This window comes from Ictalurus furcatus, chromosome 11 (genome assembly GCF_023375685.1).
Source record: "Ictalurus furcatus strain D&B chromosome 11, Billie_1.0, whole genome shotgun sequence".
Taxonomy (NCBI): domain Eukaryota; kingdom Metazoa; phylum Chordata; class Actinopteri; order Siluriformes; family Ictaluridae; genus Ictalurus; species Ictalurus furcatus.
This window is the reverse complement of record NC_071265.1, coordinates 12,432,560-12,452,500: the sequence shown is the minus strand read 5'-3', so window position 1 is coordinate 12,452,500 and position 19,941 is coordinate 12,432,560. Positions and strand designations below refer to the sequence as shown.

The 19,941-nt window shown below is 33.2% G+C and overlaps 2 protein-coding genes across 4 annotated transcripts in view; one reads left to right on the top strand and one right to left on the bottom strand.

Moving 5' to 3' along the window:
- The window catches only part of tomm34 (translocase of outer mitochondrial membrane 34), a 52,291-nt gene extending 43,646 nt beyond the window's left edge, over nt 1-8,645 (top strand). For both annotated transcript variants that reach the window (XM_053636911.1, XM_053636910.1), the window contains exon 8: nt 7,952-8,645. In XM_053636911.1, coding sequence (XP_053492886.1) covers nt 7,952-8,053 — 102 coding nt within the window. In that variant the 3' untranslated portion in view covers nt 8,054-8,645. The remainder of the gene's footprint in view (nt 1-7,951) is intronic.
- A 265-nt stretch (nt 8,646-8,910) lies between these two features.
- Nucleotides 8,911-19,941, bottom strand: part of ywhaba (tyrosine 3-monooxygenase/tryptophan 5-monooxygenase activation protein, beta polypeptide a) — a 40,257-nt gene continuing 29,226 nt past the window's right edge. For both annotated transcript variants that reach the window (XM_053636913.1, XM_053636912.1), the window contains exons 4-6: nt 16,151-16,314; nt 15,952-16,047; nt 8,911-10,696 (exon numbers count right to left, since the gene is read on the bottom strand). In XM_053636913.1, the coding sequence (XP_053492888.1) occupies nt 10,640-10,696; nt 15,952-16,047; nt 16,151-16,314 (317 nt within the window). In that variant the 3' untranslated portion in view covers nt 8,911-10,639. The remainder of the gene's footprint in view (nt 10,697-15,951; nt 16,048-16,150; nt 16,315-19,941) is intronic.

Here is a 19,941-nt window from a genome sequence, read left to right as displayed (position 1 = left end):
GATATAATAGAGGGAGAGATAGATATATATGTAACAGAGAGGGAGAGAGATAGATAGATAGATAGATAGATATAATAGAGGGAGAGATAGATAGATATATAATAGAGGGAGAGAGATAGATAGATAGATAGATAGATAGATAGATATAATAGAGGGAGAGATAGATAGACAGATAGATATAGATCTATATATATAATAGAGGGAGATAGATATAGATATATATAATAGAGGGCGAGATAGATATAGATATATATAATAGAGAGGGAGAGAGAGATAGATAGATATAATAGAGGGAGAGATAGATATATATATAATAGAGAGGGAGAGAGATAGATAGATAGATATATAATAGAGGGAGAGAGATAGATATATAGATAGATAGATATAATAGAGGGAGAGATAGATAGACAGATCTATATATATATAATAGAGGGAGAGATAGATATATATGTAACAGAGAGGGAGAGAGATAGATAGATAGATAGATAGATAGATATAATAGAGGGAGAGATAGATAGATATATAATAGAGGGAGAGAGATAGATAGATAGATAGATAGATATAATAGAGGGAGAGATAGATAGACAGATAGATATAGATCTATATATATAATAGAGGGAGATAGATATAGATATATATAATAGAGGGCGAGATAGATATAGATATATATAATAGAGAGGGAGAGAGAGATATATAGATAGATAGATATAATAGAGGGAGAGATAGATATATATATAATAGAGAGGGAGAGAGATAGATAGATAGATATATAATAGAGGGAGAGAGATAGATATATAGATAGATAGATATAATAGAGGGAGAGATAGATAGACAGATCTATATATATATAATAGAGGGAGATAGATAGATAGATATAATAGAGGGAGAGATAGATAGACAGATAGATATAGATCTATATATATAATAGAGGGAGATAGATATAGATATATATAATAGAGGGCGAGATAGATATAGATATATATAATAGAGAGGGAGAGAGAGATATATAGATAGATAGATATAATAGAGGGAGAGATAGATATATATATAATAGAGAGGGAGAGAGATAGATAGATAGATATATAATAGAGGGAGAGAGATAGATATATAGATAGATAGATATAATAGAGGGAGAGATAGATAGACAGATCTATATATATATAATAGAGGGAGAGATAGATATATATGTAACAGAGAGGGAGAGAGATAGATAGATAGATAGATAGATAGATATAATAGAGGGAGAGATAGATAGATATATAATAGAGGGAGAGAGATAGATAGATAGATAGATAGATATAATAGAGGGAGAGATAGATAGACAGATAGATATAGATCTATATATATAATAGAGGGAGATAGATATAGATATATATAATAGAGGGCGAGATAGATATAGATATATATAATAGAGAGGGAGAGAGAGATATATAGATAGATAGATATAATAGAGGGAGAGATAGATATATATATAATAGAGAGGGAGAGAGATAGATAGATAGATATATAATAGAGGGAGAGAGATAGATATATAGATAGATAGATATAATAGAGGGAGAGATAGATAGACAGATCTATATATATATAATAGAGGGAGATAGATAGATAGATATATAATAGAGGGAGAGATAGATATAGATATATATAATAGAGAGGGAGAGAGATAGATATATAGATAGATAGATATAATAGAGAGGGAGAGAGATATAGATATATATAATATAGAGGGAGAGAGATATATAGATAGATATAATAGAGGGAGAGAGATAGATATATAGATAGATATAATAGAGGGAGAGATAGATATATATGTAACAGAGAGGGAGAGAGATAGATAGATAGATAGATAGATAGATATAATAGAGGGAGAGATAGATAGATATATAATAGAGGGAGAGAGATAGATAGATAGATAGATAGATATAATAGAGGGAGAGATAGATAGACAGATAGATATAGATCTATATATATAATAGAGGGAGATAGATATAGATATATATAATAGAGGGCGAGATAGATATAGATATATATAATAGAGAGGGAGAGAGAGATATATAGATAGATAGATATAATAGAGGGAGAGATAGATATATATATAATAGAGAGGGAGAGAGATAGATAGATAGATATATAATAGAGGGAGAGAGATAGATATATAGATAGATAGATATAATAGAGGGAGAGATAGATAGACAGATCTATATATATATAATAGAGGGAGATAGATAGATAGATATATAATAGAGGGAGAGATAGATATAGATATATATAATAGAGAGGGAGAGAGATAGATATATAGATAGATAGATATAATAGAGGGAGAGATAGATAGACAGATAGATATAGATAGATATAATAGAGGGAGAGATAGATATATATGTAACAGAGAGGGAGAGAGATAGATAGATAGATAGATAGATAGATAGATAGATAGATATAATAGAGGGAGAGATAGATAGATATATAATAGAGGGAGAGAGATAGATAGATAGATAGATATAATAGAGGGAGAGATAGATAGACAGATAGATATAGATCTATATATATAATAGAGGGAGATAGATAGATATAGATATATATAATAGAGGGCGAGATAGATATAGATATATATAATAGAGAGGGAGAGAGATAGATATATAGATAGATAGATAGATATAATAGAGGGAGAGATAGATATATATATAATAGAGAGGGAGAGAGATAGATAGATAGATATATAATAGAGGGAGAGAGATAGATATATAGATAGATAGATATAATAGAGGGAGAGATAGATAGACAGATAGATATAGATCTATATATATAATAGAGGGAGATAGATAGATAGATATAGATATATATAATAGAGGGCGAGATAGATATAGATATATATAATAGAGAGGGAGAGAGATAGATATATAGATAGATAGATATAACAGAGGGAGAGATAGATATATATATATATAATAGAGAGGGAGAGAGATAGATAGATAGATATATAATAGAGGGAGAGAGATAGATATATAGATAGATAGATATAATAGAGGGAGAGATAGATAGACAGATCTATATATATATAATAGAGGGAGATAGATAGATAGATATATAATAGAGGGAGAGATAGACATAGATATATATATAATAGAGAGGGAGAGAGATAGATATATAGATAGATAGATATAATAGAGGGAAAGATAGATATAGATATATATAATAGAGGGAGAGAGATAGATATATATAATAGAGGGAGAGATAGATAGACAGATAGATATATATAATAGAGGGAGAGAGATATAGATATATATAATATAGAGGGAGAGAGATATATAGATATATATAATGGAGGGAGAGAGATAGATATATAGATAGATATAATAGAGGGAGAGATAGATATAGATATATATGTAATAGAGAGGGAGAGAGATAGATAGATAGGTAGATAGATATATAATAGAGGGAGAGAGATAGATATATAGATAGATATAATAGAGGGAGAGATAGATAGACAGATAGATATAGATCTATATATATAATAGAGGGAGATAGATAGATAGATATAGATATATATAATAGAGGGAGAGATAGATATAGATATATATAATAGAGAGGGAGAGAGATGGATATATAGATAGATAGATATAATAGAGGGAGAGATAGATATAGATATATATATATAATAGAGAGGGAGAGAGATAGATAGATAGATATATAATAGAGGGAGAGAGATAGATATATAGATAGATAGATATAATAGAGGGAGAGATAGATATATAGATAGATAGATATAATAGAGGGAGAGATAGATATATATATAATAGAGGGAGAGAGATAGATATATATAATAGAGGGAGAGATAGATAGCTATAGATATATATATAATAGAGAGGGAGAGAGATATAGATATATATAATATAGAGGGAGAGAGATATATAGATATATATAATAGAGGGAGAGAGATAGATATATAGATAGATATAATAGAGGGAGAGATAGATATAGATAGATATAGATATATATATATATATATATATATATATATATATATATATATATATATATATATATATATAATAGAGAGGGAGAGAGATAGATATATAATAGAGGGAGAGAGATAGATATATAGATAGATAGATATAATAGAGGGAGAGAGATAGATATATAGATAGATAGATATAATAGAGGGAGAGATAGATATAGATATATATAATAGAGAGGGAGAGAGATATAGATATATATAATATAGAGGGAGAGAGATATATAGATATATATAATAGAGGGAGAGAGATAGATATATAGATAGATATAATAGAGGGAGAGATAGATATAGATATATATGTAATAGAGAGGGAGAGAGATATATAGATAGATAGATATAATAGAGGGAGAGATAGATATAGATATATATAATAGAGAGGGAGAGAGATAGATAGATAGATAGATAGATAGATATATAATAGAGGGAGAGATAGATATATAGATAGATAGATATAATAGAGGGAGAGATAGATATAGATATATATAATAGAGAGGGAGAGAGATAGATAGATAGATAGATAGATATAATAGAGGGAGAGATAGATAGACAGATAGATATATATAATAGAGGGAGAGATAGATATAGATATATATGTAATAGAGAGGGAGAGAGATAGATAGATAGATAGATAGATAGATATATAATAGAGGGAGAGATAGATATATAGATAGATAGATATAATAGAGGGAGAGATAGACAGATAGATATAATAGAGGGAGAGATAGACAGATAGATATAGATATATATAATAGAGGGAGAGAGATAGATATATATAATAGAGGGAGAGATAGATAGCTATATATATATATATAATAGAGAGGGAGAGAGATATAGATATATATAATATAGAGGGAGAGAGATATATAGATAGATATAATAGAGGGAGATATATATATATATATATATATATATATATATATATATATATATATATATATATATATATATATATATATATATAATAGAGAGGGAGATAGATAGATATATAATAGAGGGAGAGAGATAGATATATAGATAGATAGATATAATAGAGGGAGAGATAGATAGACAGATAGATATAGATCTATATATATAATAGAGGGAGATAGATAGATATAGATATATATAATAGAGGGAGAGATAGATATAGATATATATAATAGAGAGGGAGAGAGATAGATAGATATATAATAGAGGGAGAGAGATAGATATATAGATAGATAGATATAATAGAGGGAGAGATAGATAGACAGATAGATATAGATCTATATATATAATAGAGGGAGATAGATAGATATAGATATATATAATAGAGGGAGAGATAGATATAGATATATATAATAGAGAGGGAGAGAGATAGATATATAGATAGGTAGATATAATAGAGGGAGAGATATATATATATATATATATAATAGAGAGGGAGAGAGATAGATAGATAGATATATAATAGAGGGAGAGAGATAGATATATAGATAGATAGATATAATAGAGGGAGAGAGATAGATATATATAATAGAGGGAGAGATAGATAGCTATAGATATATATATAATAGAGAGGGAGAGAGATATAGATATATATAATATAGAGGGAGAGAGATATATAGATATATATAATAGAGGGAGAGAGATAGATATATAGATAGATATAATAGAGGGAGAGATAGATATAGATATATATATATATAATAGAGAAGGAGAGAGATAGATAGATAGATATATAATAGAGGGAGAGAGATAGATATATAGATATAATAGAGGGAGAGATAGATAGACAGATAGATATAGATCTATATATATAATAGAGGGAGATAGATAGATAGATATATAATAGAGGGAGAGATAGATATAGATATATATAATAGAGAGGGAGAGAGATAGATATATAGATAGATATAATAGAGGGAGAGAGATAGATAGATAGATATATAATAGAGGGAGAGAGATAGATAGATAGATATATAATAGAGGGAGAGAGATAGATATATAGATAGATAGATATAATAAAGGGAGATATATATATATATATAAATAGAGAGGGAGAGAGATAGATAGATATATAACAGAGGGAGAGAGATAGATATATATATATAGATAGATATAATAGAGGGAGAGATAGATAGACATAGATATAGATCTATATATATAATAGAGGGAGATAGATAGATAGATATAATAGAGGGAGAGATAGATATAGATATATATATAATAGAGAGGGAGAGAGATAGATAGATATATAATAGAGGGAGAGAGATAGATATATAGATAGATAGATGTAATAGAGGGAGATAGATATAGATCTATATATATAATAGAGGGAGATAGATAGATAGATAGATATAGATATATATAATAGAGGGAGAGATAGATAGATAGATATATAATATAGAGGGATATATATATATATATATATATATATATATATATATATATATAGATAGATATATAGATAGATATATAGATAGATAGATAGATATATATATATATATATATCTATATATATATATCTCTGTTTGTGTGTGTGTGTGTGTGTATATATATATATATATATTAGATAGATAGATAGATATAGATATATAGATGTATAGATATATCAAGAGAGAGAGAGATCTATCTCTATCTATAAAAAAGAGATGGATAGATATCTATATAGATATCCTGGATTTTTGATTTCCATGAGTTATAAGCCGTAATCATCAAGATTAAAATGAAAACTTGAAATATTTCACTTTGTGTAATGAATCTAGAATATGAAAGTTCCACTTTTATAATTAAAATACTGAAAAAAATTAACTTTTCCACGATATTCAAATTTTTTGAGAAGCACCTGTATGTATGTGTGTGTCTGTACTTATTATTGTTGTTTTTTTTTTTGTAAGTACACCCTTGGCTGCAGAATCTAGTATTGCCCCCTTTAGCAAAAATAACTACTTGTAGCCATTTTGCATAATTGTCCACCAGGCTTGCTGGATTTTTTTTTTTTTTTTTTTAACCACTCTTCCGTACAATATTCTTTCACTTGCAAGATGTTTGAGGGTTTTCTTGCATGTATTGCCCATTTCAAATCCAGGCTTTGACTAGGCCCTTCCATAACCCTCCATTTCTTCTTTTTGAGCCGTTTCTTAGTGGATTTGCTAGTGTGCTTAGGATCATTATCCTGTTGAAAGGTCCACTATATGACAAAAGTTTGTCTTCAAGGAAGGCATTCCACTATTTTTATTTTTTTAAAATGTGGCTGACTGGGAAAATCCCCACAGCCACAAGAGCATCAGTGGGGTCAGGCACTTGTCAGATGAGGAGGGCTGGAGCGCTGTCAGTGTTCCAATTCATCCAAAGGTGTTCAGTGTGATACAGGTCGGTGCTCTGTGCAGGCCATTTGAGTTCTTCCACTCAAACCTTGGCAAAACATGTCTTCATAGACCTTGCATTGTGCTCAGGGGCATTTTCATGCTGGGACATGTTTGAGCCCCTTAATTCCAGTGAAGGGGAAATTGTAATGCTTCAGTATACAAAGTGTCATTTTATAAAACTGTGCGCTTCAGACTTTGTGGTAACAGTTTGGGGAAGGTGCACATATGGATGTGATGGTCAGATGTCCGCAAGCTTTTGGCCATATAGTATATATTTCTGTGCAGTGATTTTCGAATCATCTCTCTTATTTAAACTGCTATACCCATATAGATTGTGAGAACACAAAAAGCCCCTCAAAATAGTTAACGTTCTTTTAAAAATACATCTCTGAAAACTGTATCTACATTGGTTGTGATAAACTCCAAGCATGTTTAAATAATTCTCTGTACAAATAATCTAATACTTGGACTGCCATTGCAGGAGGTCATTTAATGCTTACTCTGAAAGACTAGTGGTATTATATACTGTGATCTATAGAAAACTTGATATTGAATTGTATAGTTAGTGTCTTTTTTCATTCAAATTTATGATTTGTCTCCTCTGCAGAACAAGAGAACTTGTGTGCAAGATCTCAATAGCTTGCTCAAAATAGAGCCCTACAATGCTGCTGCACAGAAGCTACTACAAGAAGTACTGAAGATGAAATAATTTTTTTTTTTTTTTTTTTTTTGCAAAGTGCCTCAAGTTAACCCAATTCTCAGATACATTCAGACTTGTTACTTAAAGATGACAGTTTTATTAGTGGCATAAAGTAATTTCATATGCTCAAATGTATTGAATCATCTTCCTATTCTTTAAATTTTTGGGGTGTATTTGTGTCAGAGGCACCTCGCCACAACAAATTTACACAGTCACAACTATGAGAAATGCACTCAATTATCTAGTCTTGTTAACTGTTTAAAACAGCAAGGAGTTAAATAAGGGTTTGTTGTGCAGTTAATGTATACTTTAGTGTTCAGATACATATTGGCTAGCTTAAGGGAAATCAAATTCCTACATGTAAACCCCCAGTTAATTAAGCATATTTACTTGTTTGCTTACAAATAGCTCTGACAGTAACTTGCTGTTGATAATCAACAACCACCCTTATACGTTTTCCAACTTGGTAAATTGACAATACCAACAGCATAGAGGTGATAAGTATGTCAGGCTTGTTCATAATTATCAAATTAAACCAAATGACAGATCTGCTGAATGACGGTCATTTTGTAAAAACAAGAATAAATTCTGCAAACTTTTATATTGCCATTATGTCCTTCAGGTTTATTTGTGATGTGCAAGATTGTGTGAAAGCTGTGCTTGTGGTTTTTAGACTTTTGTATCAAAGTCATAGATCTCAACTCAGAAACTGGAATAGAAATAAGGCAGTAAATCTAGGCTAGGTGTTTTACAGAATACCTAACTGTAAAACCTACACAAGCTAATTTTTTTTAAAATAAATTTTTACTGAAAGCCACTTAAACAATCCTCAATATACATGCAAGTAAAGACTCAAAAGCAAGACACAAATTTGGAACCGATAAAACTTTTATTTCACTTTAAATTGTCGTTTACACTTTTCCTGATTATAACATGTAAGGTGAAACTAGAACTGTTTAAAAGACATACACAAATCTAGTATTACGTCAATAACCAGGGTTGTACTAGGATTTATTTTTTTTTTTTCCATTTTTATTTTTTATTTGGGACTTTCAAGCTACTCTAAATTTTTTCACAACCACGTGCGCGCTAAAGCGATAAAACCATCACAGAAGCTAACTGGAGGCAGAATACTGGTCAGTAAAAACAAAAGCGATCTGAGATACCAGATATACAGACAGGCTCGGCTCCACATTCACTACTGTACTTTTTTTTTCTCTCAAGCATAGAATAACTGTTTGTTCAGCTATGGGGAGACGTGTTTTTACTTCAGTGCATGAACATTGTGTCTTCAGTTGGAGACAGGAGTTCTACACCGAAGTAGAATGTTAATGATGTGACAAGGTATTGTGACACTGAATGAGAAGATCTGGAATACTCCCTTCACATTCCTCTAGTTTCCTAAAAGAGCAATAGTACCCTCTATAATTTGAACACAGTTGAACTGGAAGAGAAAATTCAGGCAAATGCAAAATATTTCAAAAACAGGTGAAAGCACAGTGGGTTTGTTCTCATGGTTACCACAGAGACTGCAATTTATTCCAAAACTAAGTGTAATCAGTGGCCAAGACAAAGATGGAACAAATGCTCCACAACAAATGAGAATATTGTCAAGCTCAGTCAAATCATAACTAGAATGGTCAGAAGTGGATCAAGTACAGGGGGGAACAGGCATTGATTGATCATGAACATTTTTGGGGAAAGGATGAAATAACAGGGAAAAATGACTTGGAAACTAACTTCTTTAAATGTTTTTTGAAGTAGGATTACATTTCAATTCGAGACATTTTTCACCTTATGTAACTGTATAGTGTGTTCAATGTTGAAGAAAAAATGTTGAAGTGACATCAAGAACGTTTTACTGGTGTTAAACAGCACCACCTAACTGCCCTTTGACAGTTCTTCATGATAAACACTCCAGTTTCATGGAAAAAGTCTAATATTACCTACTAATGGAATGTTTAAGATCATGGTTAAATTGTAGAACTGGAATGACAACCTCAGGTCCCTTTTATTTTCATTCTTGGACTCATGCAAAGTAAAAAATTATGAACATTGCATGACAACAGTAATAATGCATATTAGTCAGTGTCACAATACAGCCTGTTTACTTCCTTTCTGTATGAGTTGCGACAGAATTGTACTGCTCATACCAATAAAGCTATTTCCAATTTAACCAGGAAGTAGGGAGGGGGGAATTAAGCATCACAGTGATTATTAAATTAAATGGACAGTTTAATAAAGTTTTTTGATAAAACCACTGAGAAGACAGGATAGAGAGGAGTGAAATATAGTATAATGCATTACCTTTTTAAAAAATTAGCAGTATTAGGCCACAGTACACCTATATTTAACACCCCCTCCCCTCCCACAAGACATCCAAACAGACGTGTTCAAAACATCTCAGCCGTCAAAGAATCGAACATTACCCTGTGCCTTGATCTCAGAGGGGCAGAGACTTGTATGTCAGATACAATTCATGCTGCTCATCATACAGAAAGGCAAGTTAGGGTGAAGTAGATGGAGTAGGGAACTATGGGCTGTATGTGTAAGATCAAGAGTGTGGGTGGATTTAAACAGTGAAGTGCAATGCCTTTAATTCTCGCCCTCTCCAGCGTCCCCCTCGTCCCCCTGGTTTTCTGATGTCCACAGCTGAAGGAAAAGAGAGAAATAAAATGTTGGGTAAAGTTGTATGTGTCACCATATATATACACACACAGCACATATGTATTGGGTATAGTGCAGAATGCTTGCCAGTCTAACTTTACTGAGGATCTTGGAAATTCCGGCAATTTCTACAAATTAGATTTCTTCATCTATTCTAACTGCACAGTTCATAAACTGTAGTTCTTCATGTATCCCTTTCTCTAGCAAGGGAAGGACTATTTCACAGATGGCCAACAAACCTATTTTGAACAATAAACAGATAAGTACAATGTATTGTTCTTAAATAAGTAAAACCTACTTAAAAATCATTGGCAAATGGTTGTGGTGTAAGGAACACCACATATCAAGACATGCTGTTAGAGGAAACTCAACATGTTGATGATACCCAAAGTAATTTTCCTAGATCATCAAATATCCCCCATAAAAACATCTGAAAAATCTGACGACTGTCTATGAAAATAGGTTTCATGTACTATCATCAAAAGGCTCAATATGAAAAAATTTTACTGCAGGAATTTTTCATAATAGACCTATGAACTTGGCATTTTATCAGACTATAAAACACAGGCAAACTGCACTTTCTGCCTAATTCCTGTCATTATAGCCTCATTTTAAAAAAAATAAATCTGAATTTCATATGAAAATGGGTGCAATGTACTATCAAAATACTCAATATGAAGAAATTTTAATAACAGACCTGTGAATTTGACCTTGTTAGATGCAGGCAAATTGTATACCACCATCTCATTCCTTTACCATTAACTTCTCATTTTCAAAAATCTGATGGCCTGGTCACCTTATGCAAAATTGTGCACCTACAGTGACTGAGCAAGGAACAAGAGCTGGAACATTACAGGGTATTTATATTGTCACCAAAGCCCACCTTCCACTTTAGTATCAAGGAGCCCACCCTGAAGGAGGTTCTAGATGTTGTTAGAGCTACCAGAACAAGCTTGGCACCAGGCTCTGAAGTGGTCTAAGAGGTGCCCCAGGCTCTTGCACGGTTTGTTGAGAATTATCAAGGTGGAATGATGGTGGGGGAAACATAGTCCAGCAATGGAGATTCATGGAGGATGTCAAGATTTTGAAAGAGAAAAGTAGAAAAGTACTGTCACTGGGAGTACCATTTTGGTGACGTTGTTCGCCTGAGCCATGAACATACTTGTCAAGTCAGCAGAAGTGGAGTGTGGAGGCCCCCTGGCCAAGTCTGTTGTGGGCAGCCAATCTGGATCATTTCAGGTATGTGCATGCAACTTTATCAATTTTAAAAGTTTCTACTATTGCATCTGTTAAAGTAATGGTTTCTGTAAAGATTTTCAGCTCTGTCAATTATCTGAGGTGGTCTGATCAATCCTGTGAGGACATACAGTGATGGAGAAGTGTTCCCATTGGCTGCAGACTGTAGGTATTATGGCCAATTACGAAAGTCAACATTGCACATCTGTGGACTACATAAGCTACTCAGAAGCAAACTCTTAAGTGAGCTCCTTACAATGACCCCTTCGTATTTTAGACAGGGTTGAGATGAGTGCTGGTGTTATGTACTAATACATGTATGGTTCTGTAAGGTAGACATATTTGAATGGCATGAGTAATCCATACAGAACCAGTAGCACTGAGCATGCATTAATGGTGCCAATGGGGCTTGCTAAAGCCAACTTCAATGGTCTACTATTAAAAATTCCTACAGTAAAATTTCTTTATACTGAGCCATTTGATATTACATTGCACCTATTTTCATAGGCAATCGTCAGACTAGGTGTTCATATGGCCATTATTAACATTTTTCATTAATGAGTATTTATAGAATACATTACATATATTTTTATATGCAATTGTCATGTTTTTGAAATAAGCAGATTTCTCCTCTTTGATGCACAGCGTTCACTGAATTGTACAATTGATTTTATTGTGCTTCAGGGCACCATCTACAGGTACGAGACTGTGGAATGGAAAATGTGAACAAGAAGCCGCCGAATAAGAAGCCAAGTTCAGCCTTGTAAGAAATAAAGTTATTTTTACTGATCACATTTATCATATGAGAAAAACACTTCTATTCTGATGGGTGTGGTTTCTTTCAGTATTACAATGCCTCCATCCACAGGGCACAAGGGTTCTTTGAATGGTGCGATGTTTTTCAGTCCTGGCTCTGAAGTACCACTACCCTGCACATTTTCGTGTTCTAACTCGGCTCTTATATGGAGTTGGGAACACCAAATGTACAGGGTGTTTGTACTGTAGGATTGAGAAAACAATATGCAATAGTCTCTGCAGAAGCTATTTTGACTCGCCTCTATGCCAATTGAAAAATCAATCCATCCATCCATCCATCCAACCAACCATCCCACATATAAATAAATAAAAATAAAACCCAGAGACAAATTACAAAAATGTAGGTGAAAATCCTTGACACCAGCACATCACACAAGGACATGGTTACATTTAAATTGTCTTTGTGACTGCAGCTCTGTGCTGGTCCTAAAGTGTTGCACATCATTAAAAGAAAATGGCAGAAAGAACCGATTTCTAAGCTAATATTAGTCAAGAGGAAAAAAATGCTCTAAATATCTGTTTCCTCATAAGCGCCACATGTGCAAAATCTACCATCAGCTGCACCATTTGCTTACTTTTCACAGCTAAGCAGACCAGCCTGTGCTAATTTTATACACCAGCATTTATTTTGTCTTATTTGTCTTAATTTATGCCTATACCCATATATTGTCTGTTTAAATGATCTTAACTTGTTTTCATATATTTCTACATTTGTAACTTAATCTTACAGACTTGCGCCAAAACATCATTAATGAAACTTGTTTAGGTTTTGTGATTGGAAATGTGTAATCACTTTGATCATCAGCCTTTAGTCCATAGATTATCAACCACTGGGTCACTGACAGGTTCTCAGATTTTTTACCAACCTTAATTTTGTGTACATGAAAAAATAATTTTTAAATACTAATTAAAATTATTATTAAAATTCCAGTAGTTTTCATTCAATGTGCCCATTCCTCAGTAGTTTTCATTCCTCTTGAGCCCATTTTTACCAAAGTACTGAAGTGATGCCACATTCAAAAATACTGTCATGTTGATCAAAGTGGTATATACAGAGCCTGGCAATTCACAGAGCAGCTATATAACAAACAAGCATATTTTGGTGAAGCAGTCATGGTTTCTAGTAAGACTGAAAAATATACTGTTTACATACAGCATACATACACACAGTATAATGCCTACATACACCACTACTGACCCAAAAGCACGAGAAGAGTTAGCTAAAAATCATATACATAAGCCACAGAAGTTTTGGGATTCTGTTATATGGAGCAATGAAACAAAACTGGAACTTTTCAGCATGATGGATCTGAGGTATGTCTGGAGAAAGAAGAATGAAGAAAGAACACTGTCCACAGTCAAACATGGTGGTGGACCGGTGATGCTCTGGGGCTGCTTTGCATCCTCTGGAACTGGAAACCTGTAGTGTGTAGTAGCTGGAGTCTGGCTATGCATCTCGTTTGCAGCAGGTTATAACAGCAAAAGGGTGCTCTACTAAGTACTATAGATGCTTGTCATGAAGGGGTTGAATAATTTTGAAACTGGAGAAGTCATTATAAAGTTGCATTTTCAGTTGAATTTGGGGAAACCACTTGAAGCATTCGTTGTGTGGAACTATTTAAATTGCTTTTGTTTGATTTGTTCATTGCAAAAAGCTGACAGTCTAAATTTTGACAATAAACCTGATTTGCAATGGGTTTGAATCATTTTGATTGCAACTGTATACATACTGCAGTATGAACACATATGGTACTGATACAGCAGATAGTCTTGGTATGAGCAGTCTTTTTAGTCATATACAGCAACATAGGTCACACACACCCAGCATGTACAATACAGTGAAAACCAGCCAATCACAAATGTCTCCTTGACTGAGTGAGGACAAACTGTGCACAAATGCTTCGAAGAAAGTTAGTTGGGGGGGGGGGGGGGGGGGGGGGGGGCAGGGGGGAATTAGCCATAAAAATGAGTGCAACTAAAGACAGTGGTATGGATTTGGTATTCTGTTATTTGGAGATATTTGTTGTGCAGGGCTTGCCTTGTCAAACTGCCTTGAATGCAGAAAGGCAGCACATCGAACCTTTGCTATTACGTTAATCAACAGCACAAAGCATTGTATGAAGAGTGCCTTGCGACGGGGCCAGACCACACATTCTGTGCCAAACTTAACCAAGTGTTAATTCCGAAGGCATTCAGTGGCATAATACACTAAGTCTACTTCTAAATGGGACCATCAAAATACCCATTTTAAGTTACAACAGATCCAACGTGATGAAGTAATTCACTGAAAATTAAAGAATGCGTCTTAAATGTTTCGGACACAGGCTATACATGGCAATTTGTAGCCTTTCTTAAAAAGTATAAATTTCACTTTAAAAACAAAACAAACAAACAAAAAAAAACAACAACCCAAAACTGCTGTATTTACATAACGTATTTACGTAAACTCGGGCTACACTACTATAGTATTTTTCATAGCTTAAACCAGAACTGTGGCTAAATCAGAACAGCAAGTTGGTGATGTTGATATTTTGTAGCATATAACTGTTGTTCTTTGTGGCATGTAGGACTAATTAAATTTTTTAGATTTTGCCAAAAAAAAAAAAGGCATGCTAGAATTTGTCATTTTGTTTTAGACTCACTGAAGGTTTATTTCACTCCTAACAGAAAATACATTTGCTTTCTTTGAATTAAAATTTTTTCATTTAGCCCATTTATTGTAAACAAAAACAGTGATCCATCACTGGGCTTAAAATATTTTTCAAATCCTTTTGTTAAAAAATAATTATGCTATGTTTAACTTTCACTTCAAACATGAAGTGTGAACCCATAGTCATATTGTTTTAAGGTCATTAAGGTATTTGGTTTAAATTCAGAAGTATGAAATTTGTCCACATTGCACAGCCCTAGTTTCTAGCTATAAACACTTTAATACAATATTCATTCTATATACTGCACTGCATACCAATAATCACAAGGGTGATTTCAGTCTATAGCCTACTGCAGAATGCTTCAGTTAAAATCCAAACTTCATTAAAGTTCAACTGCCACAGAGCATAGAAGTAATACTCTCACTGGATTAACAGATTTCATAGAACCATGCATTGGTAATGCATTGTGTGTGTTTATATTGGCAAGTTTTATTTATTAAACCAGCAAGAGAATGGTTGTAGAGATTTTTTGCTTACAGTAAGGTTGTCCCTTAGTAGCTGCATAATCAGGGTGCTGTCTTTGTAAGAGTCCTCATTCAAAGTGTCAAGCTCAGCGATCGCTTCATCAAAAGCCTAGAAGCAAAAAGTAATGCAAGACTTAGGGTTTAATCAACAAAATATTATTTTGAAACTCCACAGCTTCACCATTACATTTTATATTTTTGTCCCAACTCACCGTCTTTGCCAAACTGCAGGCCTGCTCTGGGGTGTTTAGAATTTCATAGTAAAACACAGAAAAGTTGAGCGCAAGCCCCAGCCTGATAGGGTGTGTAGGCTGCATCTCTTTCTTGCTGATATCAAATGCATCCTGGTAAGCCTTCTGAGAGTGGTCCACTGTTACTGTGAAACAAAATGAAAACAATAAATTATGTAACAAGAGAAAACACGTAAAAAAAAAAAATGAACAGGCAAAAAGGTTTCAGAGACAATTTTATTCAACAGAAAACATTGTTTTAAAACACTTCATGTCAAAAAGTTGCATTCTACTTTTGCTTTAATTGAAATCTTTAATCTATTAAAATTATAGGCGTATTGTAACCAGACCAAGTTGTCTACATACATCAGTCACTGTCTAATGCCACTCCAATAAATTGTTATTGCCATACCAATGCCAATAATTTAGACAAACCATCACTTGTTTAAAAAAATAAAATAAACAATGGAAAAACACTGCTTATATGTCTGTTAGCTAAATACATCAGTGATTAACAACCTGCAGGAAAAATGTACATCAGATGATTTGAGTGTTTCTGGACACTACTGTCTATACTTTGACAAGATGCATTTTCCCCATGCTAGCAATCTTGTTTGTTTTCTATAGATAGAAAAGAAAAAAAAAAAAAATTCGGTGTGATTTTGAATCCAGCCCTCAATGTTTTGTCACATTTTGTTCTCAATGAATTACACAATGTACATAAAGATTTTCAACTTGAATATAGCCTCATTTCCACCACAGGAACTTTCCCCAGGAACTATGGACTTTTGGAGGTACTCAGTTTCCACAGGGACCAGGGTTTAAATTAAGTTCCAGGTAAAATATTTCCCCCTCGGAAAGTCCCTACTTGGGAGGTGGTACTTTTTCAAAGTTCAGGAACTTTGTGGTGTGGGACTTGGGTGCTGAACATGCTGATTGGTTGAGTGCACGCAGCATTTTATTTCAACCACCATTTTCAAAAGTCTGTTGCAGTACGCACAGTAACAGTTGTTTATTGCGATTTGAATCAACACAATGAGTTTTTAAAAAAAATACAACTGATGGACTGACGACGAGGTTCAGGCCTTAAGTATTTATGCAGAGTACAAAATACAGCGGGAACTGGAAACAGCTACCCGCAATGAAAAAGTATACTTAAAAATATCCAGTCGGTTAAGGCATTGTTCACACACAAAAACAGTGCAGAGAGAAGCTCAAGAAATTAAAACAGGACTACAAGAAAATTAAGGCTCACAATGTGTCACCAGACTAATTTGCCTGACCTTCACAGTACTTCAGACTAGGGCTGCAGGATTATGGACAAAATGATAATCACGATTATTTATCGATTTTAGGGACAACATTTTTATTGCACTTTCACATTTAAATAAACAAACCACTGCTTTCACCTCCATGTTGTGCTACATTCCTGCTAATGTACATATCTTTACATCAAATTAGACTGATCCTTAATGTGCATCATCTCGTAGAAGCAAAATATAAATAAAATTGTATCTAAAATATAGGATAAGTAAAAAATAAAAATGGCATCAACCAAATGAAAACAATTCAGGCCTATGCAGAAAAGGCAATAACTGTTTACAGGAAGAGAGACGCAGCCAAACCACCCAACAGAGTGGCGCAGGGATGACTCTTCAGCCACGTTTTTTGGGGGAATTGTCCACAACATATCTGAACCAGTTTATTTGCAAAGTTTTTTCCTGTTCGGCGTGATGTTTAATGTCCCCGACAACGTCTGTAGTCCAGTTTAGCAACATGTTAGTGTCATGATTTTCCCTCGCGCAAGCACTGGTGCTCGTAGCTTGCTCTAAAACCTGAAGCGAAGCTGGCAGCTCTTGCACTAAAATGCTAACCAGTTTCCAGGTTGGGATACAAAATTACATCATCCCTGGGGCACTCTATGGTGATTGGCTGTAAGTTTAGGAAGCGCTTGATTTGATATGCGGCTGAGTTTTCTATGAGCGGAGGACGAACTTTAAATGTCAATATTGCAGTCGATCATGTTCATGTAATCATGGGCAGTCAAAATCATAATCGAGATCAATATTCAATTAATTGTGCAGCTCTACTTCAGACCACGATGGAAATGCAGACAACAAAAAGGGCTGGAGGTACCAAATGGTCCCTTGAAAAAAGTTCTTGGGACTAAGTGTTCCAGGTAATTTTGGTGGCTTATTTCTTTCATAGAGATCCAATGTGTGATTTAAGAGTTCCCTTAATTTCTTTGAGCAGTGTATACACATACACAAATATTAGGGCTGCAACAACTAATAAAATTGCTAATTAAAATAATCAACAACAAATTTCATTATCGATTAGTTGGGTCTAAGAGGTCACTGTGGATAACCCGCATCAGTGATGTCACTTCACAATAGTGAAAAACACATTTCTATTAATAAAACACATCTGAAAAACAGTAGAAGTCAAAGAGTGAGCTGCTGCAAGAAAAATGAATAATCCAGGTTGTCCAAAACAGAGTGAGAATGCATTATATTAAGTGCTTAACGTGTCAGACACGTGTGCTGTTTGTGATCCAGACAGATTTTCTTCAACGCAGAAATTAAATTTTTACGTTTATACCCTTATCTGTAAATGTTATAAAATCATGCTAATATTTCCATTTTACTGACAGCAAGTCAGTCTCCATTAAACTCGACTTAACGAGCAGGAGTCCACTAATGTGTGTCAGTCAAACAGCGTGCAATAGAAAGGAAGCGCAATAAATCTGACTAAAATATTTATTTTGATCAAATATTTTGTTTGATGCTATATTCAGAAACAATAGCAATTGTGTTTTTTTTTTTAGAGCAGTAACTGTAATGGGGTTATAAAATGTAATTGTATATAAATGTAGGAAGTGTCATACATTTACAGAATAAAGTAACGTTACTGTGTTCAAATAAGTGAACGTGTTATTGCAGAACATTCAGCCTCTTACCAGTCAACACTTAGTTTGTGCTTTTGTTTTTCTTTAGCATTTTTAATATAGTGACTTAACTTCTGCTTTAAAGTTTCTGGACAATCAGTTTTTTTTGTTTTCAAAATATTAGGGCTTGGTAAAAAAAAAAAAAATTATATATATTAATTATTTATTATATATATATATATATATATAGATTCTCCAAATCGAACAAGCCCAGAATCTATTCTTAACGCCAGTGCTTTACTTGAGAGGATATGAATATTATCTGTACTTCACCTCTCGTCCTGAAGATGTCGCCATTTTCACGTTTTGAATTTTGAAATCGGTTTTTATTTCTTAAACATCTTTGTAGTTGTTAATGTCACTGTTGCACATTTACAATGTGTGTGTTTTTTTTTTTTTTTTTTTTTTTACAGTAACGTGTAGTGTGCAGTTTGTGCTTACCTTGTGTACATTGTATACACATTTATGATTTCTTGTTAGAATGTTTGTTACTCAAAGTAAAAGTAAAAAGTAATTAAACAATTGTGTGGGGCCTACTGGTAATGTGTATTTCAGTAATATAGCCAAGTAGGAGGATTTCAGTTAACAGCATTTATATTAAAATCAGGATTCCATGTCTGCAAACCTAACATTTTAAATGAAATATTGATAACTAATCGATATTTAATCGAAACCATATACAGTGCATCTGGAAAGTATTCACAGCGCTTCACTTTTTCCACATTTTGTTATGTTACAGACTTATTCCAAAATGGATTAAATTCATTATTTTCCTCAAAATTCTACAAACAATACCCCATAATGACAATGTGAAAGAAGTTTGTTT